Raw genomic sequence first — 27,900 nt, 5'->3', positions numbered from 1 at the left:
TTTTTCACAAAAAACGGGTATAAATTTTCAAAAAATTCTGTGCTCTTTGTTATTGGAGAAAGACCCATAAAAGTATATATTTTCTGAAAGGTAAATGAATAAAGAACTCAAAACACATGATTTTTCCCCATTTTATATATTTTTAGTGACATGCTGTTGTTTTGAAATCAGTGTTTTGTTTTTTGTCACATTTTCAACTTGTTCATTACTAACATTAGTCAGGTAATTTGCACTAAAATATCATATTTTCTGGATAAATGGATATCTGTATACACAAAATCATACTAGAACAACCACAATAAAAAGGCATTAAAAAGAGATACATATACAATGCATTGTGACTTCTCCAAGTGATAATGTGGATGAGAGGCCACGGCCCCTCAGTCTCCATCCCCCTCCTCTTCACCCCTCTCACATGGTCACTTTATCCAGTTCTCATCAGACCGCGCCGGCTGAGTGCCAAGAATATTGCTCACACTGTCCTGTTCAGTCACTTTCTGTCTGCTAAGGTTTGCACAACCGGCATCACTCACTGATAGTCGTACCTTGGCCACTCTCTTGATTGCTCCCTTTATTTTCTATCAAATTGTCCTGTAAATGTTCATCACTGTCTTCTTCGAGTTTACGCTTCAATTCTTTCTGAGCATATGTCAGGTGGAAGACCCCTTCTCAATGTTTTCCTCACTGGACCACTTGGAACGCAGGTGAAAAGTTTGCCTTGTATGCGAAAAAGGCATCAGAAACTTGACTAGCAAAGACATTGGTCCCAGTCAGTGAACATAAACAATTTTTCAGTCTGTGCAGATAATTATGGGTTTAATGATGAGAGTTGGATCTATCTTGTCAGTTTATTTTAAATTCAAAGGTGATAACGACAGTGACGAAACTGACAGCAACATTCGACATTTTCTCCAGTTCGTCTATCCACTCCTGCATCATTTTTTAGCAGGTGACAGTGGCAGTCAGATGAGAGTGCATTACATTCGCATACTTTGAAATGAGTGAGGAATGGTGTAAGATGATATTTCGAAGGCCAATGTGGACGTGGGCTTGGCCATGAACTGTCTTTTCAATGTTTAACTGGCTGGGTGACAACAGCCAATATCAATGACTTTCATGAAACCCAGTGTTGACAGACAATGGATAGCAAATACTTTTTTTTTTTTTCATGCTTTTTGTTACCGATCAGTTGACAGGGTTTTTTTTTTTGTTGTTGTTTTTTTAGAGGGGGCAAACTGGATGCACAGCAGACATTTCAATGGCTCAATTGCAACCAGGACTGTAATCAAAAACACAAAAGCTTGACTACTCAGTTACTGAGAACATTGTTGACTTTTTTTATCTTGACAGAACCCATGTTTGCCACTGCTAGGAGAGTTATTCCACAGGAGTTGTGATTGTTATAAACTCATAATCTTTTTTATTTTCTTCTACAGATGTAATCTGACAGTAAGCATGTCATTCCAGCTGTATTTTGTTTTTCTTTTTGGACATCTTTCTCCGGTGGTGGAAACGGACTTTTTCAGTGCACAAAAATTATCATCACTTTGAAATGCGTGCCTAGTTATCCACAATTAAAATAATTGGGGGAAAGAAATCCCACATTTAGAATCCACATTCATGTTTCATCACAAAAATGTTTAATTCATTTCTGTACCTCATGTAGTTTTTGTTCTGGAGTATTATTTTCTAAACTTATTACCCTTGAATTCTCAAAATCCCTTGGCAAGGGGAGAGCACTTAAAAAAACAAAACAAAATTCACTGGCACTGTCTTTGTTCAGCCAGTATCCCAATATTCCCCCCTATTGTGAGCAGTACACTATACAAAACTGGCTTTCTGTGGGTTAAATGAAAGCTGACAGTCAACTGTTTTGTAATGTTGGTGAAACTGGGAGATCCAGATGGCCTGGGATCGGATCCAAAATGGTCTTTCTCCTCCCACACTGAATGTCAAATTACTGCCTTGTCACCAGATTCCACTTGAGGTTTGTGTATCAACTACTGAGAAAAAAAAGTGCGTATTTTAGATAGAATTCAGTCACACATTTATGCACATACTCTTTTCCAACATTTTATTTCAGTTTGTAATCACATGTTTAAAACAGCAGATCTCATTGAACAATCAAGAAATTAACTACGTAAGATCACAGGGGGCAAAAAATCAAATACAAATGTGGAACTAACACTCCCCAAAACTATCCAATATTTTCAACCATGAGATCAGTAAATGACACTGATCAGGATTAAATAATGTCCACAATCATTGCAGCGTATGAGGAACAGGATCCAAGTCATAAACTGTCATGCTGAGAAAAAAAACAACAAAAAGACAAAATAAATAAAGCTGACAAAACAAAAATAATCTGATTTCATACCAAAACACCCCCCTAAAGGGGCTGGGCTTCCAAACTATTGAGAAATGGTTCATAGTCATCTAAACAGGAAGATGAACTGCACAGTCACAGCCTTAAGCTTGATGAGAAACAAACAAACAAAAAAATCTAAACCATCTTAACAACTAACATCCCAAATGGCCTAATACTTTCAGTTAAATTCAATGCAATCAGAAATGGCAAAAACGGGCTGAAAATGCTTTTGTTGCTTGAAAGTATCTTCTTCATAAATACCTGAGCATATCGTTGGTGTATATTTGCGATTGTCGGGTTTTAGACATGATCTTTAATGCAACATGACCTATTGTAATTAGAATTTTAAAATGGGGCAAAGAAAGATCAATATAAAACAACAACCAAAAAACCCACAACTGTAGCTCATAGTAGACAAAGGCTCACAACTTAAATCATTGCAGTGAAGTGCTTCCAGTAGTTTGCATACAGGTACAGAATAGGTAAAAAGAACAAAAATCTTGGAAATTTCCTCCAGAAGAAAAAAAATCCAATTCTGTTCATATACCTTTCCTTCATTTACACACAGTGACAAAAGCAGAAATAAACGAACACAAACAGCATTTAGTCAAGACCAGAAAATCAAAACCAAACAAAATTAATGCACTGTAAACCCTGGTTATTACACAAATTCATTGATGGTAAAGTGATATCAAATTCCACACTGCAGATTTTGTAATCTGTGTAAAGAGAGAAAAAATTATCTTAAAATGCTACCATTATGAAAACATACAAATGGTAATGCAAACAAGATAAGAGAGACAACTGTGTACTCAATTAAGACACTTTTTTTTTTTTTTTAATTTCAACAAACAAAACTCTTGAAAGACTTCAAATATTGACCTGCAGTGGCCATATCTTTATTTTCCCTAATTCAGTAGTTGCTCAAGAAGTTCAAGTAACTTTCTCTTTGCTTACAACTAGGTGTATGTCCACATCATTTTTCTCATTCAACAAGTCTTCTATAATTTGAAACAGGTTTTTGACATCTGACATTGCTGTTTATAGTTCAGCCAACTGCACTGGGCCATATCGGGTCTGCTCAACTATATAAACATTCAACCACGCTGAAACTGTCACATCTGTTTAAAATAAATATATGAAAAACTTGCAAAAAAAGTATATGTAATTAAAACTCCTTTGGACAAATAAGACTAGGATGTGATGAGGACATCAGTCCTTCCACTTGGCTGCCTATATGATGAAATAACTCATCATTGCAAGCATGTACGCTTCACTGCCACAGTGACGAGATAACTCGTCATCAAAATATTCTGACTTTTCCCTGGTTTGCATTCAGTTCGTTGATAAAAATACTGGTAGCATTAGCTTGGGGAATCTTTCTAGTTTCTATTCATAGCTAGAAACACCATCTACGTCATGAGGCAGTTCATTATTTGAGCATTTTGGTTGGGTCACTGTCACAGTGTTTGCCTGGCTCCTTTCCTCGCTCGCTCAAAAAAATGTCGGACTGACACTGTGCTCAAGACATGTGCTTGTGGGGAACTAAATCAACCAAGATTGCTTTCTTTAGCTGATGCTCCGAAAGAATTGAAGTGTAAATTTGAAGGAGAAGACAGTGATGAACATTAATTTTATAGGACGATTTGATAGAAAATAAAGGGAGCAATCAAGAGATGACTATCAGTGAGTGATGCTAGCTGTAGCAGATGACAGAAAGTGACTGAATTATTAGCAGGACACAGAGTGAGCCATTTTCTTGGCACTCAGCAAAACGCAGTCTGATGAGAACTGGATAAAGTGACCGTGTGAGAGGGGTAAAGGGGAGGGGGGTGGAGACTGAGGGGGTGTGGCCTCACATCCATATTATCACTTGGAGAAGTCACAATGCATTGTGTATCTATCCCTTTTTTAAACTTTTTTTTATTGTGGTTGTTCTATATGTGTGCAGATATCCATTTGACAAGAAAATGATATCTTGGTGCAAATTACCTGACTAATGTTTGTAATGAACAAGTTGAAAATGTGACAAAAAACAAAACACTGATTTAAAAACAACAGCATATCACTAAAAATATATAAAATGGGAAAACATGTGTTTTGTATTCTTTATTCATTTACCTTTCAGAAAAATATATACTTTTATGGGTCTTTCTCCAATAACAAAAAGCCCAGAATTTTTTGAAAATTTATACCTGTTTTTTTTTTTTGAAAAAAAAAACCCTGGCAAGTAGAGTTAACTTAAATCTTATTTTCCTGGCAGCAAAAGGGTTAATTTATCATCAGTAGATCACAGAAAATTGTAAAAAGAAGAATAAAAAATAACAATAAAAAATAACAACAAAAAACAACACAACAACTTCAAAGTCAAACAAAATTACATAAAAAAGGTCATACAAGCAAATACGGCAGCCTGGACAGCTAGTGTCCAATCCAGTGTATACAATCCTGACATCTAATGCCAGTGTAAAACAGCACACGTAGTTCATCAGACTGTAGAAAAGAACTGTCAAGGCTTCCTGAGCAAAAAGAAAGGGAATGGACTGGGAAGGCAGGGAAGGAAGATAAAAAGGCAGAAATAATGAGAGCAATTGCAAAAAGGAAATTTCCAGGTGGGGATGTTATTTATACTGAAAGACCCCCCCAACATCCCACGGACAGAGAGAAATAGAATAATTATTCCCATAAGAACCAGAACTTTATATGTTTTTATATGGCATCCTTGTTGAGCAAGATGCCAACATCAGTTTGAAACTTTTCTCTTCTTCTTCTTCTTCTGCGTTCGTGCACTGCAACTCCCACGTTCACTCGTATGCACACGAGTGGTATTTTACGTGCATGACCGTTTTTACCCCACCATGTAGGCAGCCATACTCCGCTTTCGGGGGTGTGCATGCTGGGTATGTTCTTGTTTCCATAACCCACCGAACGCTGACATGGATTACAGGATCTTTAATGTGCGTATTTGATCTTCTGCTTGCATATACACACGAAGGGGGTTCAGGCACTAGCAGTTCTGCACATATATTGACCTGGGAGATCGTAAAAATCTCCACCCATAACCCACCAGGCGCCGTCATTGTGATTCGAACCCGGGACCCTCAGACTGAAAGTCCAACGCTTTAACCACTCAGCTATTGCGCCCGTCGAGTTTGAAACCCAAATCTACAGTTAGCAAACCTCTGTAAAGATGGCAATGTAAAATACGTTAAGTGAAGGCTTGGAACGCCAATCAGTTCTCCAAAAGCCCTGTGTATTTTTTGCAAAAATGATGACATACTCTACATCACTGCAGCAAGCCTCACACCGTCTCTACGACTGCTCGCCTAAAGCACCATCAGTTTTAAAAACCCATCACACACACACTGCTTCGGGAAGAGGGATAATTAATCACCACTCAAATCGCTGACCATCCAGTTATGCCTTTTGACATAAACCCACAAAAATGTCACCAGAATAAATAATGAACAAAATACAAGCATCACACCAATTTAAGTGGTCACTGACCATCTATATAGCCTCAGAAATGAAAATACACCACAGAAAAGAAGTGCCCAGCTGTTTTAAATCAATGTTTGCCCACTTTTGATTTCAAACATAAACTATAATCCTAAGTAGTTGCAAAATAAACCATAAAAAAAAACCCAATAACTTCACAAATTAGGCAGTCATAATCCACCATTAGCTTCCACAATAAAATCTGACAAATGCCAAAACTGCTCGAGACTGTTCATTGGTACAACAAATTTAGAAAAACGTCTGGCGTTTCTACCTAATTTTTCTCCACAGGATCCCCACATCTTTTAAAGGCTTTGAAACGTGAGGGGGGAAAGTGATACCATATCCAGCTTGGAGCTTTCAACTCTTAAATGTTACATCATGCTGCCTTCAAAGTGACGCCAGAGTGTTGCTCTTACCCAGCAAACTTGAAAGCTGCCTTTCTGTATTTTGAGACAACTGGCTTTAAAGGGAGTCTCAGCAAGTGCACAAAAAGTGTTCAGAGTATTTAAATAAAATTATCTAAAAAGACTAATCTTGTTGCGTGTGAGGATGCTTAATTCTTTGGATTGCTTCTTTTCTTCAAGTATTATATATCTTTTCAATTCTGTTTACTGCCTTAGAAATATTGTAGGGAAAATGTAAATTTCATCCAGATGGTTTATGCTTAAAAACCTGCATGTAAGCCTCCATTTGATAACTATCATTTGGAACAATCCAGCAATGGTTTTAGTTTTGTTTTTTTCTATTTGCTTTTTATTGGTTTGATGCTTATTTTCTTTAAACGCTTTCATTTTGCATGGCCATGCCAAAAATAATACAAAGGGGAAAAAAATGTAAATACCTATTCTGAGTGAAAGGAGCTGAATATATTCACTATTAAATCAAAAACTTACCTTCGTCAAAAATCCTCCTCTGAAGATGTTTGATAAGACATAAATCACAAACCCACATTTGTCACAAACCCCCTGAAGATTATTGATCATCCATGGAAAAGAAAATCCACTTTAGCCACAAACCCTCCAGAATAGTCAAAGCTGCTTCAAGACATTCCCGCACAAGAACTGAAGAAGGTTATTTGTTCAGAACATCTAAAAGCTGTCCCAGATCTACGTGATGACGGTGGGTTTATCGCGTCCAGTCAATTCTCTGAGCTTGGAAATCTCAAAGGCAATGGTTATCAGTGGCTGTAGAACTTCCTGAAGACACACACACACACACACACACACACACACAAAAGGAAAAATACATTTCATGTTAGTTGTAGCTCTCAGGGCAGAAAAGAAAATGGTAAAAGCATCACTGGGAGTTTCAGTTTCCAGGAGACTTTGAAGCATGTAGACTGATCCTGTATACTACATCAGAGAGAGAGAGAGAGAGAGAAAATAATAATTCAAAGTCCAAATGTCTTGTTTTCCTTAAAAAGTGGATGAATCATTGAAAAACAGTCTTGGTTTAACTTTAATAAAAACTAATTTGTGCTTGGGGTGGGGGTCATGGTTTTAAAAATCTCTCATAAATGTTCATGTTGGTTATATTGCACCTCGAAAAGGGACGTTTGGAGATTGGTATGCACAGGCTACAACTGACACAGACAGAAACACTCAAGCAAAATGAAAATGTTTCTCAAAAACCAACATGAGCAGAAAACTGAAGGTAAAAACCAGAATATTAGATAAAACAATGGTTCTGACGTTGTCTTACAAATTTATAAGTGATTAAATGGTAATCTACAGGGGACGTGTGTGTGTGTGTGTGTGCGCGCGCGCACACACACATTTATAAGAAAACAGTAGGCAAAAATGAAATCTAATAAATATAAACTAACAGATAAATAAACAGAAATTGAATACAAAAGAAGAAATACATCAAAGACGGGTAATCAGGAGGAAAAAAAAGAATGAAAGAGGACCATGTTCAGCAAGCTTGAGCACAATTGCATGATTACAATTAAATTCTGAGGAAAAATTGAAAAGACAGCAATTTTCAAACTACATTCAATATCTGCTCTCCCACTCTCTCTATGACCTTGCTCACAGATCATTTAAGAACAAAAAAGTATAAAGCAGTTATTTTTCAGGATTAAATATCTGTCTGTTGACAAATATAGACATGAAACCAGAGAAACTGCAGGGGGAAAAAAAAGCATAAAATGTGTGGTCAAATATGTGGTTTTCTGGCTGAAAATGTGTGTATGTGGATATGAATTTCCCCTTACCTGTGCATCTTTTACAAACTTGGCACGATCACTCTCATATCCTTCAATGTACATGCGGATGGTGGCACCACTGCTGCCTGTGCCGCTCAGACGGAATATGATGCGGGAGTCATCTTTGAAGATGATACGGATGCCCTGTGGAACAAACAAGCGTTCTGCTAACAGATGTTGTCTTTGGCTTTGCCTTGCAAAACAATGCACACAAGAAAACTTTGAATAAAAGAAACAAAACAAACAAAATCATCAGAATACTAAAATATACTTTCAAACTGTACAAATGGTGAGAGAAGGGTTTCAGAGGCTAAGGTCGTGTCTCACGGTAGCCTCCATCTTTCAGAAATAGTGGCTGTCAGTTAAGAAATGGGTTTAAATGTCAGATAGCAAGTACAAATCTGCCCCGAGAGAGATTGTTTGATGGGCGAGAGCAAGCACAGTACCTGCTTTGTGGAGACACTATGGTCAACAGGGTCTGTGTAGGAGAAGTTATCTGCGATGGCCACTGTGTAGGACTTGCCCCCTGAGGAGAATTTTCGCCCGATGGTGGAGGGATCAGCGATGAAACTTTCCAAGCCAGCCATCATCTTGTTGGCAGGCTCTGTGTCACATCCCTCGTAGTCGTAGCTGTGCCACAGAGAGATGTCACTTGTTACGAGCAGATTCTTACATGCATACCGTAAAGTTCGGTCTATTGAGCGCACTGGTATATAAGCCGCACCCACTAAGTTTTGAAAAAAAACTTAACTTCATACACACATAAGCCGCACTTATTACCGGTACCGGAACACATACCAATAATACAGAAAAACTGTCAATACTGAAGGTTATGAAACAAACACAAGCGGAAACAACACCAAGAAAAGCAAGCAAAAATATTGCTAGTGCCACCAACCCCCCCCCCCCCCCCCCCCCCCCCCCAAAAAGCGCAATGAAAATAAGATCCTTAGGGATAGTCACATTTATTCAACATCGTCCTACTCATTGAATCCACTGAAATCTTCGTCTTCAGTGTCTGAGTTGAAGAGCACACCAGCACAGCTTCCTCCGCCTTCTTGTCACTGACTTCAGCCTCACTTTCACTTGATGAACATGAACGCAAGGTAGAGGTTGCTGCTGGTTCGTCGCTTGCACTGTCGTCTTCGGTTTTAAAGCTGCATCATAGGCATTACGTCGCGTTTTTGGCATGATGAGGGTGATGATTTTGGTGAGTTGAAGGGCAGCTAAGAATAGACGAGAACGTGACACTCCTGAGATCGCTAAAATCCTCAAATGAGCTGCATCATTGTATAAGCCGCAGAGCTGGGAGAAAAAATTGTGACCTATAGACCGAACTTTACAGTAATGTTGTGCAATGTCACACTTGGCAAAAAAACCCAAAAAAACATGGGTTTTTTTTTTCAGAAATATTATTTCTAATACCAATATTAGAGCTAACCAATCCCCTTCTCCCCATGTGCAACACGCATAGAGACAAATACACTTTCCCTTGTCAGACTGAAGATTCCATCACTCTCTCTCTCTCTCACACACGCACGCACACACATATCTTATATACATATATCTTTCTATTGATCTATCTATATATATATATATATATATGCCTTTCTGAGTGTAAAGTTGGAAGCAGTGATTAGTTTTTATTGTACTTTTTCACCATTGATGGAAGCAGATGCTGACATGGCGATAGCGTTGATATGGCCATAGTGGTCAGCGAGGCTCTAAGCACAATAATTTGATTGGATTTGACCCAGTACGCAGTCAACGCCCATCCCACATTTTGGGTTAAAAACTGCTTACAGTAAAATACCCACTCTGCCCTTGGGAAAAAGAAAAAAAGGAAAAGAAAATCAAGACAAATCATTTTCCCATTTGTGAAGAAGCAATGCCGATTTAGACCTAGATATACAGAACAGAATACCTGCATGAGATAGCAATGTATAGGTATATGTACACATTACAGCGTGAAGAATTTTCTGCTGTAGGTGTAAGTACACACTACCTACCGTGTGAAAAAGTTTCTGCCATAGCTGTACCAGTGGTCCATCAGGATATTTCGGACAGACGCCTTCCTGTACTTTATCACTGACAGCCAGGCCAGAACGGCCCACACACCATCCTTCTCCCTGAAAAAAACACAGGTCGATATGTAACATATCTATAATAATAAGAATTGGAAGAAGAATAGTTCACTTATGTAGCACTTTCAAACCTCTAGAAGAATAACAGTTCACTTATATAGCATTTTCAAACCTCTTAACCCTTTCGACCGTTCAGGCACTGATCGGCGACTTCCTAGCTGAACATTTCAGGCGCCGATAAATGACCTGCCCGCTCAACACCTCAAGGCGCTGACTGGCGACCTGTACACTAGAGTTACAACCTAGCTGCTGCTCCTTTTCGTGAAACCACACAAGTTCGAAATTTTCACCACGTGTTTCTGGAACATCTATTTTACGTTTGTGTTCCAAGTTGATGCACGTTGTCGAATGTTTCCAAATTTATTTGGCAGATTTATCCAGTCGAAGCATGGCCAGCACTTCACGAAACAAATGAAAGGGTGTTTACAATACCACGGAGGCATTGCAAATGAATTTCGACGATAATTCGCCCGCTAGAGTGCTGACTGCTGACAGTGACAGTGGAAAAGAATTCGCCAGACCAGTTGAGAATGAGTGTGTGGTGGTGTTTTCCCTAACTGGATTGCTGTTGATTGTGTGTGTGTGTGTGTGTGTGTGCGTATTCTTCTCATCTCGGCACATAGGTGAGTGCACATTTTATTACAGTGTGTTATGTCTATGTTTCCAGTTGTATTTCCCAGTCTGTGTTTTCATTTTTTCACTTGAAATGGTGTATTTTATGTTTAAAACAACTAAGAATATGTGAAAACTACTTAAAAGTACATACTTTTTCATTTTCATCAACGGATTTCAAAATTCAGTCAACAAGTTCAAACAAATAATCATGCTTATCATAATTTGCATTTTTTGCCCTTTAAAATGAGCTATAAATGAAGATTCAATGAGTACAAGCGAAGTTATGACAGGTTAAAGTGAGTTGGTGGTGACATAGTTTTCCCTCTCCTGCACAGCTGGTTTAGACAGAAGTGTACTGCTGCTCTGCTGGTTTGTACAGTCAGCAAGCTCTCCACCTCTGGCGATGAAAGGGTTAAAGCGCTCCACAAAAACTACATCAGTCCCACACAAAACGCACACACACAAACTCACGCACACACACTAACAGTATCAGTATCAGTAGCTCAAGGAGGCGTCACTGCGTTCGGACAAAACCATATACGCTACACCACATCTGCCAAGCAGATGCCTGACACACTAACAAACATGGCAGAATCAGATGTGAATCCATAGATGTGAATCCATAGAAAACAAACAGGAAATGGAGTGCCTTAATTATGTAGAGACAGACTGCTAGAAAAGGAATGTTTTCAAACTTGTTTCAAATGATGTAATTGTGATTGGATGGTGACGGACTGAAAAGGAAGTGAATTCCAAGTGTACATGTGTTCACTGTCGTTCTCCCTGAAACAACAGGTATGTAAATAAATAACATACAAATATGTTATCATTCTCCCTGAAACAATGGATCGTAAATAAAAAAACAAAAACAAACTCATATACCGTAATTTCCAGTCTACAATGTGTTAAGGCGCATAACTCCTGCTTTAAATCTAAATTATAATTTGATAAGGTTCTTATATCCTACAGGGCGCACACGCACCAAGAAAAAAACAGAATCTGAATGACACACTCACAATTGCACACATGAGCAAAGCCAACATATCTGGTTCTGCATTCCAAAAGGATGGCAGCAAGAATTTCATTAAAAAAAAAGATATAAAACACAATGCAATGCAATACCAATTCAGGACCTAAATCAGTGTAAAAGCCAGTGCAGAGGTCTAGTACCTGATGTGGTCAGATCCCGTTCCAAAACTCTCCTCTCCACACAACGACAGACGACCATCATCCATCAGATTGCCGAAGAACTTCCATCCAGTTGGTGTTTCGTAGCACTGCTTCCCATTCATCTTTGCAACTCTGAATCACACACACACACACACATATATATATACAAATGCAAACACACTAACTCATTAAGCCCTGCTCCTGAGCATTGCCCTGGCATCAAAATTTGTTTAATTAAAATGGTGTTCACATTCCTACATATGCATAAACCGCAAGCAAAAGGAACTAACTTCTACAGTATTTCCCTCTGTGTCCCCATGTGTCAATTTGGTGGAAAAACCAGCTGATTTCAGAACATTTTCTTCATTTTTTCTGCATCAATATGGCAGGGGAAGGTGCGAAGGCTGTAAACCCCTGAGGGTTCAATGGGTTAACACATATGTATACATAAGGCTGAGTGTTTGCATGCATTAAGTTTCCTTCATATGCCTTCGCATGTCTTCAAACATAAATGTGATCCCTTTCAAAGCATCTCTGCACATGTTAATCCCTAAATGGATATAATAAATCTGTTAACTCCTGTCCCAATGCAGGTATGTCTACACACACAAATGTGTTCCTCTAGATATTTTGTCTATTTTCACATTCATAAATGTGATCATTGTCTGTACATCTCACACACTAGTCCTCATACGGATACACAAAAATGTTGTACTAATCTCTGCATACATCAGTGTGATCCCTGTGAGACATCTGCACATTTCAATCCCTACATGGATATGTCTGACAATATGTATGTGATCCCATTCTAATCCCTACATGGATATGTCTGACAATATGTATGTGATCTCAAAGTCCATAAGTCGGCATACATGAATATGTTCTGTAAGCAAAAAAAGTATAAATAGATGAATGTGATCCCTATGTCTGTACATGTATATATACATTAGCCCTCACATGGAAGTATACACATAAATGTGATCCAAATGTAGGTATGCCTACATCCATAAATATGGTCCTCATGAACAGCTTGAAAATGCATTTGAAAAATCAATGTTTAAGCCAAAAATGTAGTTCTTCCGTGGTTCATAAATGATTTTAGACTCACTTGCGTAAACAAAGTGAGTCTATGTTTTAACCCGGTGTTCGGTTGTCTGTGTGTGTGTGTGTGTGTGTCCGTGGTAAACTTTAACATTGCCATTTTCTCTGCAAATACTTTGTCAGTTGACACCAAATTAGGCATAAGAATAGGAAAAATTCAGTTCTTTCCAGTCATCTTGTTTAAAACAATATTGCACCTCTGGAATGGGCACAAAAAATATAAAAAAGAAGCCTAATTATATGCAAACTGTATTTACTGTTATATTTATATTTTTTGTATTCTCTAAACTTGGCACTTTGACCTCTTATTCTGACACAACAACAAGAGGAGTCATTATTATCATTTTTGGTTCAAACAGGAACTTCTTTTGCTAAGAATGGAATTTTTATTTTATTTTGCAAACGTTTTGGTGCAGATAGTAAAGAAGGGAAATTACTCTGTAATTAATGCTAGGGGACTTAATTTATCACAAGTGAGTCTTGAAGGCCTTGCCTCTCTTGTTAAAAATGGAAGTGCACATGCAAGAAACAGAAATTCAACATCTTTTTCACCATGCCCCCAAGAACAAAACTGTGCAAGTTCCCAAGTGGTGTTAAATGTTTTGTTAGCCTTGATAATAAATGTTACCTGGGTGTTATCTTCCCACAAAAAGTTGAAGGCTCACCTGTCGACTGCCCCAGCTGTTGGCATGCTTCGAGCGTAACCCTTGATACCAGTTTTCTTGAAGTACGGTATGCACTCCAGGTTGTTGGCCAAGACAGCCAGTGAATCATTGGGCGTGACAAAGAAGGCCTTCTCTCCCAGAACCATGTTGCGATCCTTGACAAACCACAACACACATGCTTACAAAAAAGAATATAAAACAATGACAGAACCACATTATCAAAGTACAAGTCTAAGAAAGCTCGCCACCAAAATTGTAAAAAACGACAGACACAGAGCGAAAAACTAACCTTACTCTGACCTTTGTAAAAGAAGTGGAAAACCAAAAAAGAAAACAGAACAAAAGAACTACAAAAAACCTACAAAGTCACACACACACTTCATCCCTCACCCCATCTCCATCGAAAGCAGCCCCAAAGGCGAAGTCGCCTTTCTTCATCATCTCCACCAGGTCGGCAGCGTAGGTCAGGTTGGGGTCAGGGTGGTGACCCCCAAAGTCCTCCAGCGGCTCCGCGTTCACCACGCTGGATGGGGAGGCTCCCAGTTCATCCAGAAAGATGCGCTTGACATAGGGTCCCGTCACTGGCCAGGGAACAAAAGTTGTGGAATCGATGATGCTGTGCATGTGTGTGAGCGAGAATGCGCATGTACTTGCACACACATATATATATGCACACGTCAAAAAAAACAACAACAAAAAAACAAAAAAAACTACTCTCTGTGTTTGTATATATGATTTTTGATTCATGTTTCTATCCTTAATGTACTATCTCTTACCCCCCCCCCCCCCCCCCCCCCCCCCCCCTCCAATATTGCTTGTGACCCTAGTACACGTGTCAATAAAGACACATTCTATTCTATTGTTGAGGTGGGTGTGTGCAGTGTGAATGATTGACACCACACATGCATTCTGAAAATGTCTGCAAATTTACAGTTTACTTGTGGGCTTTAACATTTACTGACCAAGTGACAAGACCAGCAACTTTTTGTGTGGTGTTTGCTTGGATTCAAACATAATATATTTGACGCTTGTGAATTTAACACAGGAGACCTTTCCTTTTTTCTTTTTTTTAACAGAATCGGCGCCTGACTTTTAAAAAAGGTAAACTGACTTTGGGGGCATCGATTTACTAAGCCCACCACACAGGTGTGTGTATACAACTTTTGAAAGAATTAAAGATAATCATATATAACTGAAACATTAAAAAACCTCTCACCTGCCACAGACACAGTACATGAGGTCAAAGTGACATCACTGATGACATCATCAAAAGAAGGGAAATAACTGGAATGCTAAAAATCAACACATTCCATCTAGAATGGTAGAACTCCAGACCATTTTTCTCAGTTTTGGGCTGATTTTCCTGGATACTTATTTATGTCTTGAAACACCACTTTCTACTGTTTCTTCCCCAACAGTCAAAGGGTTTGAATTAAAACAAACAAAACCAAAACTAAAAAAAAAAAAAAAAAAAAAAAAAAACAGAACGCATACATGTCCACTTTATTTAAAAGATAAGACAAATTCTTTTTAAACAATGGCAACACATATTCAAGGTACATGCTTTTTTTTTTTTTTTTTTTTTTTAAACATCCAGTCCTTGCCAAAGAGGGACTAAAACGAAAAGAAAGCAAACAGTAAACAAAAAGGTAAAAAGATCAAAACACAAACAAGCTGAAATTCAACAGAAAACTCTCATCACATATTACCTTATACCTGAAGTTTCGTAATAAGGGAAGCGAAAGATATTGCCAAGCAATTTACTTTCAACAACAGGACTGCAAAAAAGATAAAAAATAGTATACTGATAACTGAGGTGTGTGTGTGTGTCTGTGTGTGTGTGTAATAAGACATCATTTCAATGCAAGTATGGTGTGTGTGAGTGTGTGTGTGTGTGCACTGTACTATTAGATGGTCCTCTTATGGATGGGGTGATTTTTTCTTCTTTATCTCAGACACCATGGGGGTTAGGAATATTTGTGGGTTTTTTTTTTATGTGGTCATAGTAAGTCTGCTGTTGTGAGTATATTATGTCTGTATGGGTTTAAGTTCAAGTTTCAATTCTTTCACTCTTGTTGGATCACAGTGGATTTTGACATCAATAAGTAACAAAAACAAGCCAGAAACCAGACAATAATAATTCAGTGAAAAACAAAACAACAAAAGAAACACATTAAAGGAAGGGAGGCAAAAAAGCAGTATACACGTATGCGTATGTTTAAATGAACATTTTTACACACATTTCACACATTAGACAATGGAAACATGATTACTGAGACATCTTTGGCATTTCAACACTTTTCAGACGAAACTGTATATCTGGAAGAAAAAAAAAAAGAAAAGAAAAAACTATGACCAAAACATCTATCTAAAAGAAAACAGAAGATAAAATCTGTTTATTGCCTGAAAAACACTGTATTTATAACCGTATTTTCAAATGATTAAATATCTTAGTGTCCATAAATTACTTACATAGCTCACAACTGATACCCTGCTATTATGTTCACACTTTCGAATTTTCGTACAGCCACAACTAGCAATGAAATGTCACCTGCCGTTATCATCCAGATGTTCGGAAACAGAGCTGCAGTTTTGGCTGGTATGTCCGAAGTATACTAGTAAACTCATATCTGTTAAACATTATCGGCATCCTTCATTATTCAAGCTAGCATTGCTGCTCTCTAGTGGAAATGGGGAGGTGATTTGGTCAATTGTGTACACAGCATATTTAGTAAAAGCAGAAATGGTAGTAAGTCCCTTCTAGTATGTGAACGCTAATTTTACTGGCCAAAGGCCTAAAAAAAATTAACCATTTTGACTTCTGACTGACTTTGACACACATACACACACGCATATGTCTACATAGACAGATAGATAGATAGACTGACAGACATAAATTTGTAATTGAATTTTTACTTTGTCCATCACACTTGGTGTGTGAAATGGTTCATATATATATATATAAGGGAGAGAGAGAGAGAGTTCACATACAAACAAGCATGATGGGCAAAATACAATTACAAATTCTGGAGGTGTGGGGTGGCCTGACTGGGTTGCGTGAGGCAGGAATAACAGGTTGTTTTTTCCTGACCCAAATAATTTTGAAAATGACCCACTGACTTTGTGGTGAACCAGTCAAATGATCCACGGCGTCCAGCTGAACCAAACCTAAACTCTGTACTCACCTCAACACATTGAACTGATGAGGGACGGGCGCAATAGCCGAGTGGTTAAAGCATTAGACTTTCAATCTGAGGGTCCCGGGTTCGAATCACGGTGACGGCGCCTGGTGGGTAAAGGGTGGAGATTTTTACGATTTCCCAGGTCAACATATGTGCAGACCTGCTAGTGCCTGAACCCCATTTGTGCGTATATGCAAGCAGAAGATCAAATACGCACGTTAAAGATCCTGTAATCCATGTCAGCGTTCGGTGGGTTATGGAAACAGGAACATACCCAGCATGCACACCCCCGAAAGCAGAGTATGGCTGCCTACATGGCGGGGTAAAAACGGTCATACACGTAAAATCGCACTCGTGTGCATACGAGTGCACGTGGGAGTTGCAGCCCACGAACGCAGAAGAAGAAGAAGAACTACTGATGAGGGATTTTCGGAGGATGTACTCACCCCCGTGCATTGCGTTGATGAGGACTCTCATGGGCTCGGGACCTGAGAACACCTCCTTGAGGGCCTGGAAGTCGAAGATCTCCTTCATCAGCTCCACATAGTCGTTGACGCTGTCCACAACCTCAACCACCATGTTCCCAAAGCCCTCCACCTGCAAAGTGTCGCCAACCACTCCTTGCTTGACGGCGAAGCAGTACATCACCCACATCGGCCATCACTTCGAGTCACAAAAGCGTCTCTCCAGACCATAACAATATCAAAGGGTAATCAACTCTAGCCTCCTCTAATCTACTCAGAGAACAATAATTCTGCATTACTGACAGTTTTTGAAATTACAGTAATCATCCAGTTAATAACAGCATAAAAAGGGACAATTTCATAAAAGCAATCACTTCAATAAATATGAATTCATGGACTAAATACTTAGGTCAAAAATAGTATCTGAGGATGAAGTCACACAGGAACAGTTCCACGTCATGATGTTTTCTGGGAACTAAAGGATAATTCACTAGAGTGCACCACCCCACTTCCCACCAGAATCTAAAAACATTGCAGAGTGACCTCTCCACAGAACAGCACACAAATATCAATTCATAGAATAACCACAACTATCACTGCGAGTATCCAAGGAATAAGTCAAAGTGCACCTCAGCTGGAATACACAGTGACTCCAGTTTTGAGACAATAACTGGCACAATTCATATCTCAAAAACACACCACCTGTCCCCCAGTGTCCCCAGAGGGAAAAGGTCACTTTGAGCTTGTATGACTGAATCATACTGATGTGCTCAGGTCAAGTACTGTGGCAACATCTGATAAAATGGTAAACACTATATTAATGCACATTATTATTATTATTATCATCATCATCATCATTACTATTGTCATCATTGCTATAATTATTCAACTGAATACAAGATGAAAATTTTATCAAGTTTTATATATACACACACACTACACACACACACAGACAGAAAAACATCTATGGCTGGATGTATAAACAGCCTAAATATACCCATCCTACAATTCTAACATGAGAGGCTAAGACACAAAACCTTTTTTTTTTTTCTTTTTTTTTTTTAAATGGGGAAATGTTTAACACTTACTTCAAACGTGGAGGTTCCGATGTTAGATATGTCGCAGGTCAGATCAGGGCACAGGAGGTACTCAGAAATGGTTTTGCTGACATCGAAGATGGCGTTGGTCACCCCTTCTGGAGCAGGCCCTGTGGGGCACACATCATCACGGGTCAGTCAGCAGCTACCTGCTGCCGGTTACTACACAGCTGATCCCATCCTACAGGAAGGCTGATTTCAGCGGCTTGGGTGTGAGGGGAGCGTGCATGCTGAAAAACTGTTCAAAGCCTTCATCTTCAAAACATTAAAAACCGGGCTCAGCGCTCATCACTGCTTTCAGTTTTGCACAATTAAAAACTCACATCACTTTTCCAGTTCAGTTAAAAAAAAAAAGAAAAAAAAGAAAAAAAAAGAAAAAAAAAGTTCTACTCTGTCCCATGTGTAGACTAGTTGATTGTGTCAGTGCGTATGTCTGTGGGTGCGTCTGTGTGTGTGCATGCACATCTGATACAAGAAAAAGTATTCTTCGCTAAGGAGTGCGCACACACACACACACACACACACACAATGCAAAAGAGTGTGTGCATTTTAGTATACTCAAACTCTTTTTGTATGTATGCCTGTGTGTATCTATATTTGCGCGCATAATTATGTATGAATGTACATCAGGATTTCATCCGAAATTTCTAAAGCTTAGGACACATGTCTCAGCTCAGAGAAAATGAATAGCACATTTCAGATGTCTGCTGGACAAAGAGTCCAGATGCCTTTTTACTTTTCAGGTACATTTTTACTCAAAACAAAACAAAACAAAAAAAAACACCTCCAAAATATGAATTGTTACTGGCACACTGAACTTGAATGCAATAAATAAAATACACTCTTTCAGAGTGATATCTTGTAACTCAACATTTACATCTGAAATGTTAAAAGTACATCACTTTACTGGCTTGATCATTTCAAATGGGTTGGATATTACATTTGTGGTCCAGGCTGCTGTGTAAAGGTACGTAACTGTTCATTTTTGTCCTTGTGTGTGATCAGAGAGAAATCTTGGTTTACTGGACTTCCACACATGCAGTCAGAAATGTGAATTCCTGCTTATTCCCTACTTCTAACATGAGGCGCAAGAGCTTGTCCAATGTGTCAGATGATGTCCTGGCAACAACTTTAGTTGTTTTTTCTTCAGTAGTATGGTAATGGAAAAGAGTTAGTTCCCTGGAATGGTAAGTTGCTGTCACAGTGCGACAGTAAACACTGTCAGACCTGACGACAAGATGCTTACATAATAGCTTTAAATTACTTCAGAGGAGGTGCATAACTCCTTGAAAGCAAATATCTGGATGTGTCTTGGTTATAAACATTGACTGCCATGTCCGACTTGGCAAAAAATTGTTCAAACAAGGTGCTGATTTGATTAAAAACATTTAGGTCCCCCCCTCTCCCCGCCCCCCACCCCCCAACCTTCTCTTGTTCCTCCCCACCCCTCCCCTCCTTCCCCTAGTTTATTTAATACTCCTAGCACAGCTTTACCATTCAAAAACATACGCCACTACTAATATGCTTCTCTTGCAGATATATGCAACACTCTACACAATACACAGTGAGCTGACCTCCGTTGGAGATGTTGTACTTGATGCCGAAGTCAGCATTCTTTCCGCCAGGGTTGTGGGAGGCCGTGAGGATGATTCCACCATCGGTCCTGTACTTCCTGATCATGCAGGAGACAGCAGGTGTTGACAGGATACCATTCTGACCAATTATCAGTTTGGCTACCTGCGTGAGTGCAAATTAAAGAATGCATCATTGCATGTGCCGTCAGGTTCCTCTCTGAGTTTACTTAAATGTTGGGAAACTTGATTAAAAGGGTTTGGGACTTGTGGTATGTTTAGTATATGATGTCAGACATAAAACTTTGTTTTGAAAAGAATTGCAAGCAAACAAAAACAGAACTCCATCCAACCAATCAAACTAGTAAATAAATCCTACTCTCCCTCTCTCCCCACTATGTGGGGAGACATGACATTCATGATCCAATTAGCAAGGTCATCCTAGGACGCACACACACACACACACACACAGTCACACACACACACACACACACACACACACACACACACACGAGATATATAAACAGTAGATAACACATAATAGATCTTTTTAGCTAACACACTGCTGAATGACGAAATATCACCCACTGGCAATCTACATACAATGGATAATAATCCACACAGAAGGAATACAAAAACACCACAGATGTTTTGCACATGCCAGGTGGTGACAGCTTTGACCTGATATTTCAATGACAATTGCCCAGCACACTGCCTCAGAAGCTTACCCTTCAATAATAAGATATGGACAACAATACAACTGAAATGCACAACCACACCAATGTGATGTTCAAGTACATTATATTTACTGGACTTGGATTTAACTTACATGTCGCTTATGATGATGGGGGTAAATGGTAGTACACTTCTAATGCATGGAATATATGCTCAAAGTCAAAGTGCACAAAGACTGTAAAACAGCAATTGAAACAAATATAAAGAGAAATAAAAAGACAGTACTTTTTGTTTTTAACTGCTCAGAAAATAATGCCTTTGATAAATATGTGTATGCCTTTACATATATATATATATACCTATAAAAAGAAAATATGTGTTCTACAAGTTGGATCTGATAAAACTTCAGAAGTAGTCAGTCTGTCTGGCAGTGGTGAACTGTTCTGGAAACAATGTTCTGTTTCCACACAAGTAATTTTTTTTTTTAAATACACAATACTAATACAGATTGTGGTTCCCCTTCCCTTATGTGTCAGAGTGTTGACTCAGCATAAATAATTGGGTCACCCTGCACCCTATATCTATGTCTTTCAAAGGCCTACAACTCCAGCTGTCTATAGATATATACAATCAAAAAAGGTATGGGGACAAAACAAGAGAAAGGGGTAGGAGGGAAAGGGAGTTTAAGAGCTGTGGTGGTTGTGTGTGTAATGCCCCTGAATTGGCAATCATGCAGAAGTTTGCCATGGTAACAGTTGTTGTTGTTGTTGTTTTTTTTGGGGGGAGGGGGGGAGGTTTTTTTTGTTTTTTTTTTTTTAACAGAAGCAATTCTAATTGGTATTGTTGGCAAACTGGTTTAACTTATATTAGTTTTAACTGCACTCAAAAATGTTACAGCTCATGCTGCATAAAATTCATCATCACACTGCATTAAAAAAAAGTGATTCACAATTGTGAGACATTATTCAGTTGTTCTGTCAACATTATGGCATTTAAACAAACAATAAACTCATCTTCTGATTTGAATTTTAATGATGCCTAAGACAGATCACCAAATCAAAACTGGATTCACTTAAAAAAAAAGTATTAATTCTCTTTGCCATAAGTGCATAACCTTTCTTCTTAATTTTTCAAAATGTTTTTATTATCTATTCAATAGCTGTCTAAATTAGTTAATTACTATACTCCTTTTCTGAATACTGGCCATTTATTCATCATGTAATTATTTGTCAATAAGTGTGCTATAAGGCCTTGTTCATTTTGACTTTTTTTTTCTTAGTTTCTAATACTGAATTCTAAGATATTCCAACACTAAACAACACTTTTTTCAATCATCTCAGTGTCTATGGCTTTCCTCTTCTGAAAAAAGTAAGAAATATCTTGATCAACAATCTCCTTCATTAAACATCATTTCATATTTCACTGAAGCATCAATGCACTACTTTATATATATATATATATATATATATATATATATATATATATATATTTTTTTTTTTTTTTTTTTTTTTTTTTTTTTTTTAAATCATTGTTCTGTTTTTTGCCATGGGCCTGAAAAGCAAGAGTACAATCTGCCTTGCTGACACTGTTCTGGTACATGTACATCATTCTACTGAATTGTAACTACAATGCAATATCAGTTCTTGAGAATCCCAATAATTTCTTCTTTTTTTCTCTCTCTCTTCAAACTGAAGCCAGTTTATCCCTCTTTATTTCATTTAGAACTCTCAAACTTTCGCCCTATACTTGCACTTTCTCAGACTGTCCAACACACATGATTACCTAAGTAAGTTGACTTATCAAACACGCAAACTCACACATACACACACACACTGGCATACATAAGCTGGACAACAATGACGTAGAAATATATGCAGAAGTACCTTTCATACCACACCCCTCAACCCTCTCATACACACCTCAGAGACAAACCCTCCACCACAGCTCCAAGTCTCTCACATTTCTACTCCCTTCCTCTACCCAAACATGCACACCCAGCACCCCCACAAAACCCTCTCAAACACAACCACACACCCACAAAAAATCAAAACACACACACACACACACACACAAGTATACACACACACACAGAATAGTTAAGTGTAAGAGAGGTGGGAAAGATGAAAGAAAAAAATAGAAGAGGGCACTCAAAAGTCAGTATGAAAGGAAAATACTACAAACAGCAGTGTTACAAACAATAATGATAAACACAATCCCGCAGGACTGTGCATCAAAGATTTATACATGATCAGTCATTTGATTATGTATACAAAATTGAAGAAAAGACATGAGAATGGGGAGGGAGAAAAGGGTGTGTGAGATAAGAACAAGAATAATAATTATAATAGTTAAGTGTAAGAGAGGTGGGAAAGATGAAAGAAAAGTGATGAGGAAACTGTGCATAAAATACATGCATGTGTGCGAATGCACAACAGATAAAAAATGACAATAACAACATAAAATTAACTTAAAAAATCTCCACTAAGTAGTGCCAAAATAACAACTTTTCTATTTCATTCAGGAGCTGTACTCTGCACCACATAAAGTTTGTATACTCAGGCCTTCATTCATTGCAAAATTGTGACATATCATTTTGGGGAAATATTTTGTGACTTTTATATAATCATCATGATTTAAAATGTCATATAATGTATGTGCTGAAGTGCAACCATTACAATGCCAAACTGGTCGTCCATCTGATGTACTGACAAGATGGACCTGATAACTTCAGGTAATGGCCAAGATAATAATCATGAGTTGGGTTGTACTGGTAGTCTCTAAGTTCAGAAAATAAATAAACCAAGGTAATCAACTCCAACTGCACATTTCTATGATAATGTACGGCACTTACCCCATTTGCAGCAGCAATTTTGACGATGATTGCGATGGCTTCCTTCAGAAAATATCGCCCATCACCTCCAACCACCAGGGTACTGCCTTTCAACTTATCCCCAAGGCCGGCTGTCAAAGTTGCTTGCACAAAATTTTCGGTGTAGTTTTGCTGCTGAAATACGGGTACACCTTTTCTCAGGCCGCTGGTGCCAGGCTTCTGACCCTCATAGGGCTTCGTGGCGACTTTCTGCACTGAGTACGGCATGGTTTTTCGGTTGCTTCTCCTTGTCCTGTGCGGCTGTGCTGATTTTTCTTCTGAAGTTGGTGACCTCAGTGCACGTCGACTAACAACCTTGACCTCAAACGACCTTGCCGTCACACAACGGAAGTGAGTCTAATGTCATCGTGCAAGATTCTTTACCAAGAGTCATTCCCCTTTATTAAGTTGGCAACTTCGTTGACCCTCCCCCCCCCCCAAAAAAAAAATAACAATAATAAAAATTTTTTTAAAGAATTTAAAATTAAAAAATAAAAAGGATACAAACGAACGTATCGTGACTGTACAAAAGCCAATAACTACAATTCATTCAAAAACCAAGTATCTTCTGGTGAATATCCAGACCATTGTGCTTTGGCCTCCCAGTATTGCAACAAGCCACTATAAGAGACAAGTGAACATCCCACACGAACATCCCCACTATCAGCATCAACCCAAGTGCAACATCCATATATATATATATTGTACACACACACACACACACACACACACACAAATTTGTTATATCACATCCTGATATATATTATGTGCACACACACACACACACACAATGTTGAAAGACAGTATATTTATCAATCGGTGTATCTGCACACACACACACACGCACGCACGCTCAACTTTGCAAGTTTTTTTTTTATATCACATATATATATATATATATATATTGACATGGTAACAGGCAGGCTGTCTGCAGGTTCAAAGGGGTTGGGGGGTGGGGGGGGGCACCAATAATGTTGAGTGGTATACAACCTGAGAAGCAAAAAGATGAGGTGCTGCTACTGGGTAAGGCTGTCAGTGGCTATAAAGGCTACATGCATAGAGCCTGCAGGACAAGTAAACACAAGCTACCAATACTGTAAGAGACAAGTGAGCATCCCACACGAACATCCTATCTTTGTGACAAAGAACCGAAAACCTTCGTGACAGAAATTGAGTCAGGAAGAAGAACACCACTTTGTTATGGAATGCCCTGCAATTCAGAATCCCCACTATCAGTATCAACCCAAGTGTAACATCCATATACATACATACATATATATATATATATATGTGTGTGTGTGTGTAATGTCGATATATATTTTGTACACACACAAATTTGTTATATCATATCCATATATATTATGTACACACACACACACACGCACACAATGTTGAAAGACTGTATATTTATCAATCGGTGTATCTGTACACACACACATACACACACAGAGAGACACACAGACACAGACACACACTCAGCTTTGTAAGTTTTTTTTTTTAAGATATCATATATATATATATATATATATATATCGGCATGGTAACAGGCAGGCTGTCTGCATGTTCAAGGGGGGCGGGGGGGAGGGGGGCACCAAGAATGTCAAGTGGTATACAGCCTGAGAAGCAAAAGATGAGGTGCTGCTACTGGGTAAGGCTGTCAGTGGCTATAAAGGCTACATGCATAGAGCCTGCAGGAGGCCAGAATGTCCAATGAAAATGAGAAAGAACCACCCTCGTTTGGCAGCCGATTATGGAGCTGGGCTTGTCTAAGGGAGGTGATCGCTTCGCCATCCGCCGTGGGTCACAAGTGGAGTTGCATCCCTTGATACCGATCGTCGGCGAGAAGGTACGTAAATGATCATGGCCTGCACGGGATCTAAGATTGCAGAGGCATGCAGCATGAAGGGTCTGTGAACGAATGCAAATGGAATGAAAAATCTGTCGACAAAGAGGTATGACAAACCTCAGCAGGAATCATGACGTGCAAGGCTATGCCCGAGGCGATGTAGAAGGCACTGGGAATGTGTAGACCAACCTCAATATGTGGAGAGGTGGTAGAGAATCCGAGTCAGAGTAACTTTATTATCTCAGTATAGAAATTGAGTGTGGCGAAGTCTGTGATGCATACAGATTACAAGCAAAATGGAAAAAATTTGGCTTACAATAAATGATTTATGAAAAATCACCTGAACAGTCACAACAAAGCAAGTCCAATAAAAACACCACCTCTCCATTACTTAAATCCACATGTAACGATTATGCCTGTGTGCGTGTGTGTGTGTGTGTTTTTTTCCAGTACCCATGTATTTTGTTACCACCATTCTTTTGCCATTATTTAGTGCTGTGAAGTGTTGATCCTGTTCAGGGCAAGAACTGGATGCAAAAAAAGTACACCAATGCTTATATATTTTCCTCCGAAATAAAGAATTTTGTTTGGTCTCTCCCTCTATTCACGTTCCTCCTCCTCCCAGTCCATTTTCTTCGTTGTTATCGTCCATCATCTGTTTTCATCTTCTTTTCTGCTTAAGTAATAGTAGTAGTTGTAGTTGTAATCATCAGGTTGGTTAAAGTCATCCTTTAACTAATGACACGGAATCTATGAATCTGAAGTGTGTGCGTGCATGTGTGTGTGTGTGTGTGCCTGCCTTCCGGTGTATGCATGTGTGTATGTCCATGTGAACAATGTAAACCATACTGATGTGCCCTGCATAAAAAGCAGTATACATACGTATAAAGAGGGAACTCTGGCACTGAGAATGTTGTGACTCAGTATGCACCCAAATAAATATAACACAAAGTGGTTAGCGTTGCGGATTGACGGCTGGTAGACGCAGGTTCAAATCTCAGTGGAGGTGGGTTTTTTGGCCTGTGGCCGGCTCCCACCCGGAGCTGAGTGTGCTATGGGCTTAAATGGAAAAACTGGGACCATACAGTCGAGTATCACCAAATCCACGGATGCGTCTTTGGATGTGTTGCTCTTATTTCCTGACCATCACTGCAAGTGTCTGTATTACTCAGGCCTGGTTAACGCCGGTGTAACATGTCGAAATCAGTCCCCAGGGAGGGTGGTGGTAGAGGTGGTGGTGATTATAGGCACGTACCAAAACTCTCCCCCCTGGGGAGTTGTTTTAGAACAGTCTAGAATCACTCCACCCCTGTTCCACAGTCCCCCCCCCCCCACCCACACACCCTCCTTTATGTGTGGAGGGGAGTGAATCTGGCCTTATGTCCACATTAACTCCCCATCCCCTCAATAATTCCACAGAAGAGGGGAGTTATTCTGGACTAATGCCCATATACTCTCCCCTCCACCAATTACTTAGCTAACAGTGCAAGGTGGGCAGGGGGTGGGGGTGATTCTGGCCTTATGCCCGTTTAGACCCCCCACCCCCACTATTTTCCCATCACTATGATCAGAGACGAGTGGAGTAACTCTGACCTTATGTCCAAATTCAACCCCCACCACCACCAAGTTCTTGTACTACTATAATCAGGGAAGAGGAGGGAAGTAATTCTGTCCTTATGCCCATATACACTCTGTTCCCAATGTTCAGATCACATAAGGATGAGGAGGGGGCAGGGGGGTGGGGGTGGGGGATTCTGGCCGTATGACTCTTTAGCCCCCCACCCACCCCTGAATTCCTCCATTACTATGATCAGAGAAGAGGACTGAAGTAATTCTGGCCTGATATCCATAATACAACCTCTCCTCCCAATATTAAGGAGCATGGTGAGAGATTCTGCCCTTATTCCTCTTTAACCACATCCTCATTCTCTTTAGAATGGGGGTGGAGTGTGTGTGTGTGTGTGTGAGCGGGGGGGAGGGGGGCGGGTGCGGGTGATTCTGGCCCTATGCCTATTTAGACCCCCCACCCCAATTTCTTCTGTAACTAGGATCAGAGAAGAGGAGTGAAGTAACTTTGGTCTTATGCCTATATAAACTCTCCACCCAATTTTAACCCTTTCACTGCCAAGCTCGCATTTAAGCACAGGCGTGGTAGATGACCCATGTCACTGAAAGGTGACCATTCATTGGTCTGTTATCCATGAACCTACTGCTCTTAATGTTCGGTGGTAGGATAGGCCATATTTTCTATACATCGGGGAGAGGGGGGAACTGAATTCAGGCGTGAGTCAAAAACCACTCCCCTCCACCTGTAAATATCCTTTGCACAAGAAGCTTAGATAAGTCTAGAATCACTCCACCCCTGTTCGATTTTCACTCCCCTGGGGTGATTCTTGTTCAGCACTATTGTGTATGCATCTACTCCC

General features: G+C 39.3%; 1 protein-coding gene across 1 annotated transcript; it reads right to left on the bottom strand.

The window, feature by feature from the left end:
* Positions 1-2,057: 2,057 nt before the first annotated feature.
* LOC143280125 (phosphoglucomutase-1-like) lies at positions 2,058-23,951 on the bottom strand. The gene is made up of 11 exons (XM_076584683.1): positions 23,611-23,951; positions 20,088-20,250; positions 18,505-18,623; positions 17,399-17,549; positions 14,161-14,351; positions 13,771-13,925; positions 12,005-12,136; positions 10,085-10,204; positions 8,522-8,705; positions 8,085-8,219; positions 2,058-7,065 (listed from the first exon to the last, which is right to left on the bottom strand). The coding sequence occupies exons 1-11, from the start codon at positions 23,854-23,856 to the stop codon at positions 6,976-6,978; spliced, it is 1,686 nt and encodes a 561-aa protein (XP_076440798.1). The 5' UTR covers positions 23,857-23,951; the 3' UTR covers positions 2,058-6,975.
* Between the last annotated feature and the right edge of the window lie 3,949 nt (positions 23,952-27,900).

The sequence above is a fragment of the Babylonia areolata genome, chromosome 3, assembly GCF_041734735.1.
Source record: "Babylonia areolata isolate BAREFJ2019XMU chromosome 3, ASM4173473v1, whole genome shotgun sequence".
Lineage (NCBI taxonomy): Eukaryota > Metazoa > Mollusca > Gastropoda > Neogastropoda > Buccinidae > Babylonia > Babylonia areolata.
This window is presented reverse-complemented; position numbering and strand designations above follow the sequence as displayed.

Bases quoted from the DNA above. Each gene is read 5' to 3' on its own strand.
- LOC143280125 (XM_076584683.1), bottom strand. From the start codon at position 23,856: ATGCCGTACTCAGTGCAGAAAGTCGCCACGAAGCCCTATGAGGGTCAG. The intron at 14,352-17,398 runs GTGAGTACATCC...TTCCCTGGCCAG, and splicing joins CATCAACGCAATGCACGGGG to TGACGGGACCCTATGTCAAG. The intron at 10,205-12,004 runs GTACTAGACCTC...TGTTTTTTTCAG, and splicing joins ACGGGATCTGACCACATCAG to GGAGAAGGATGGTGTGTGGG.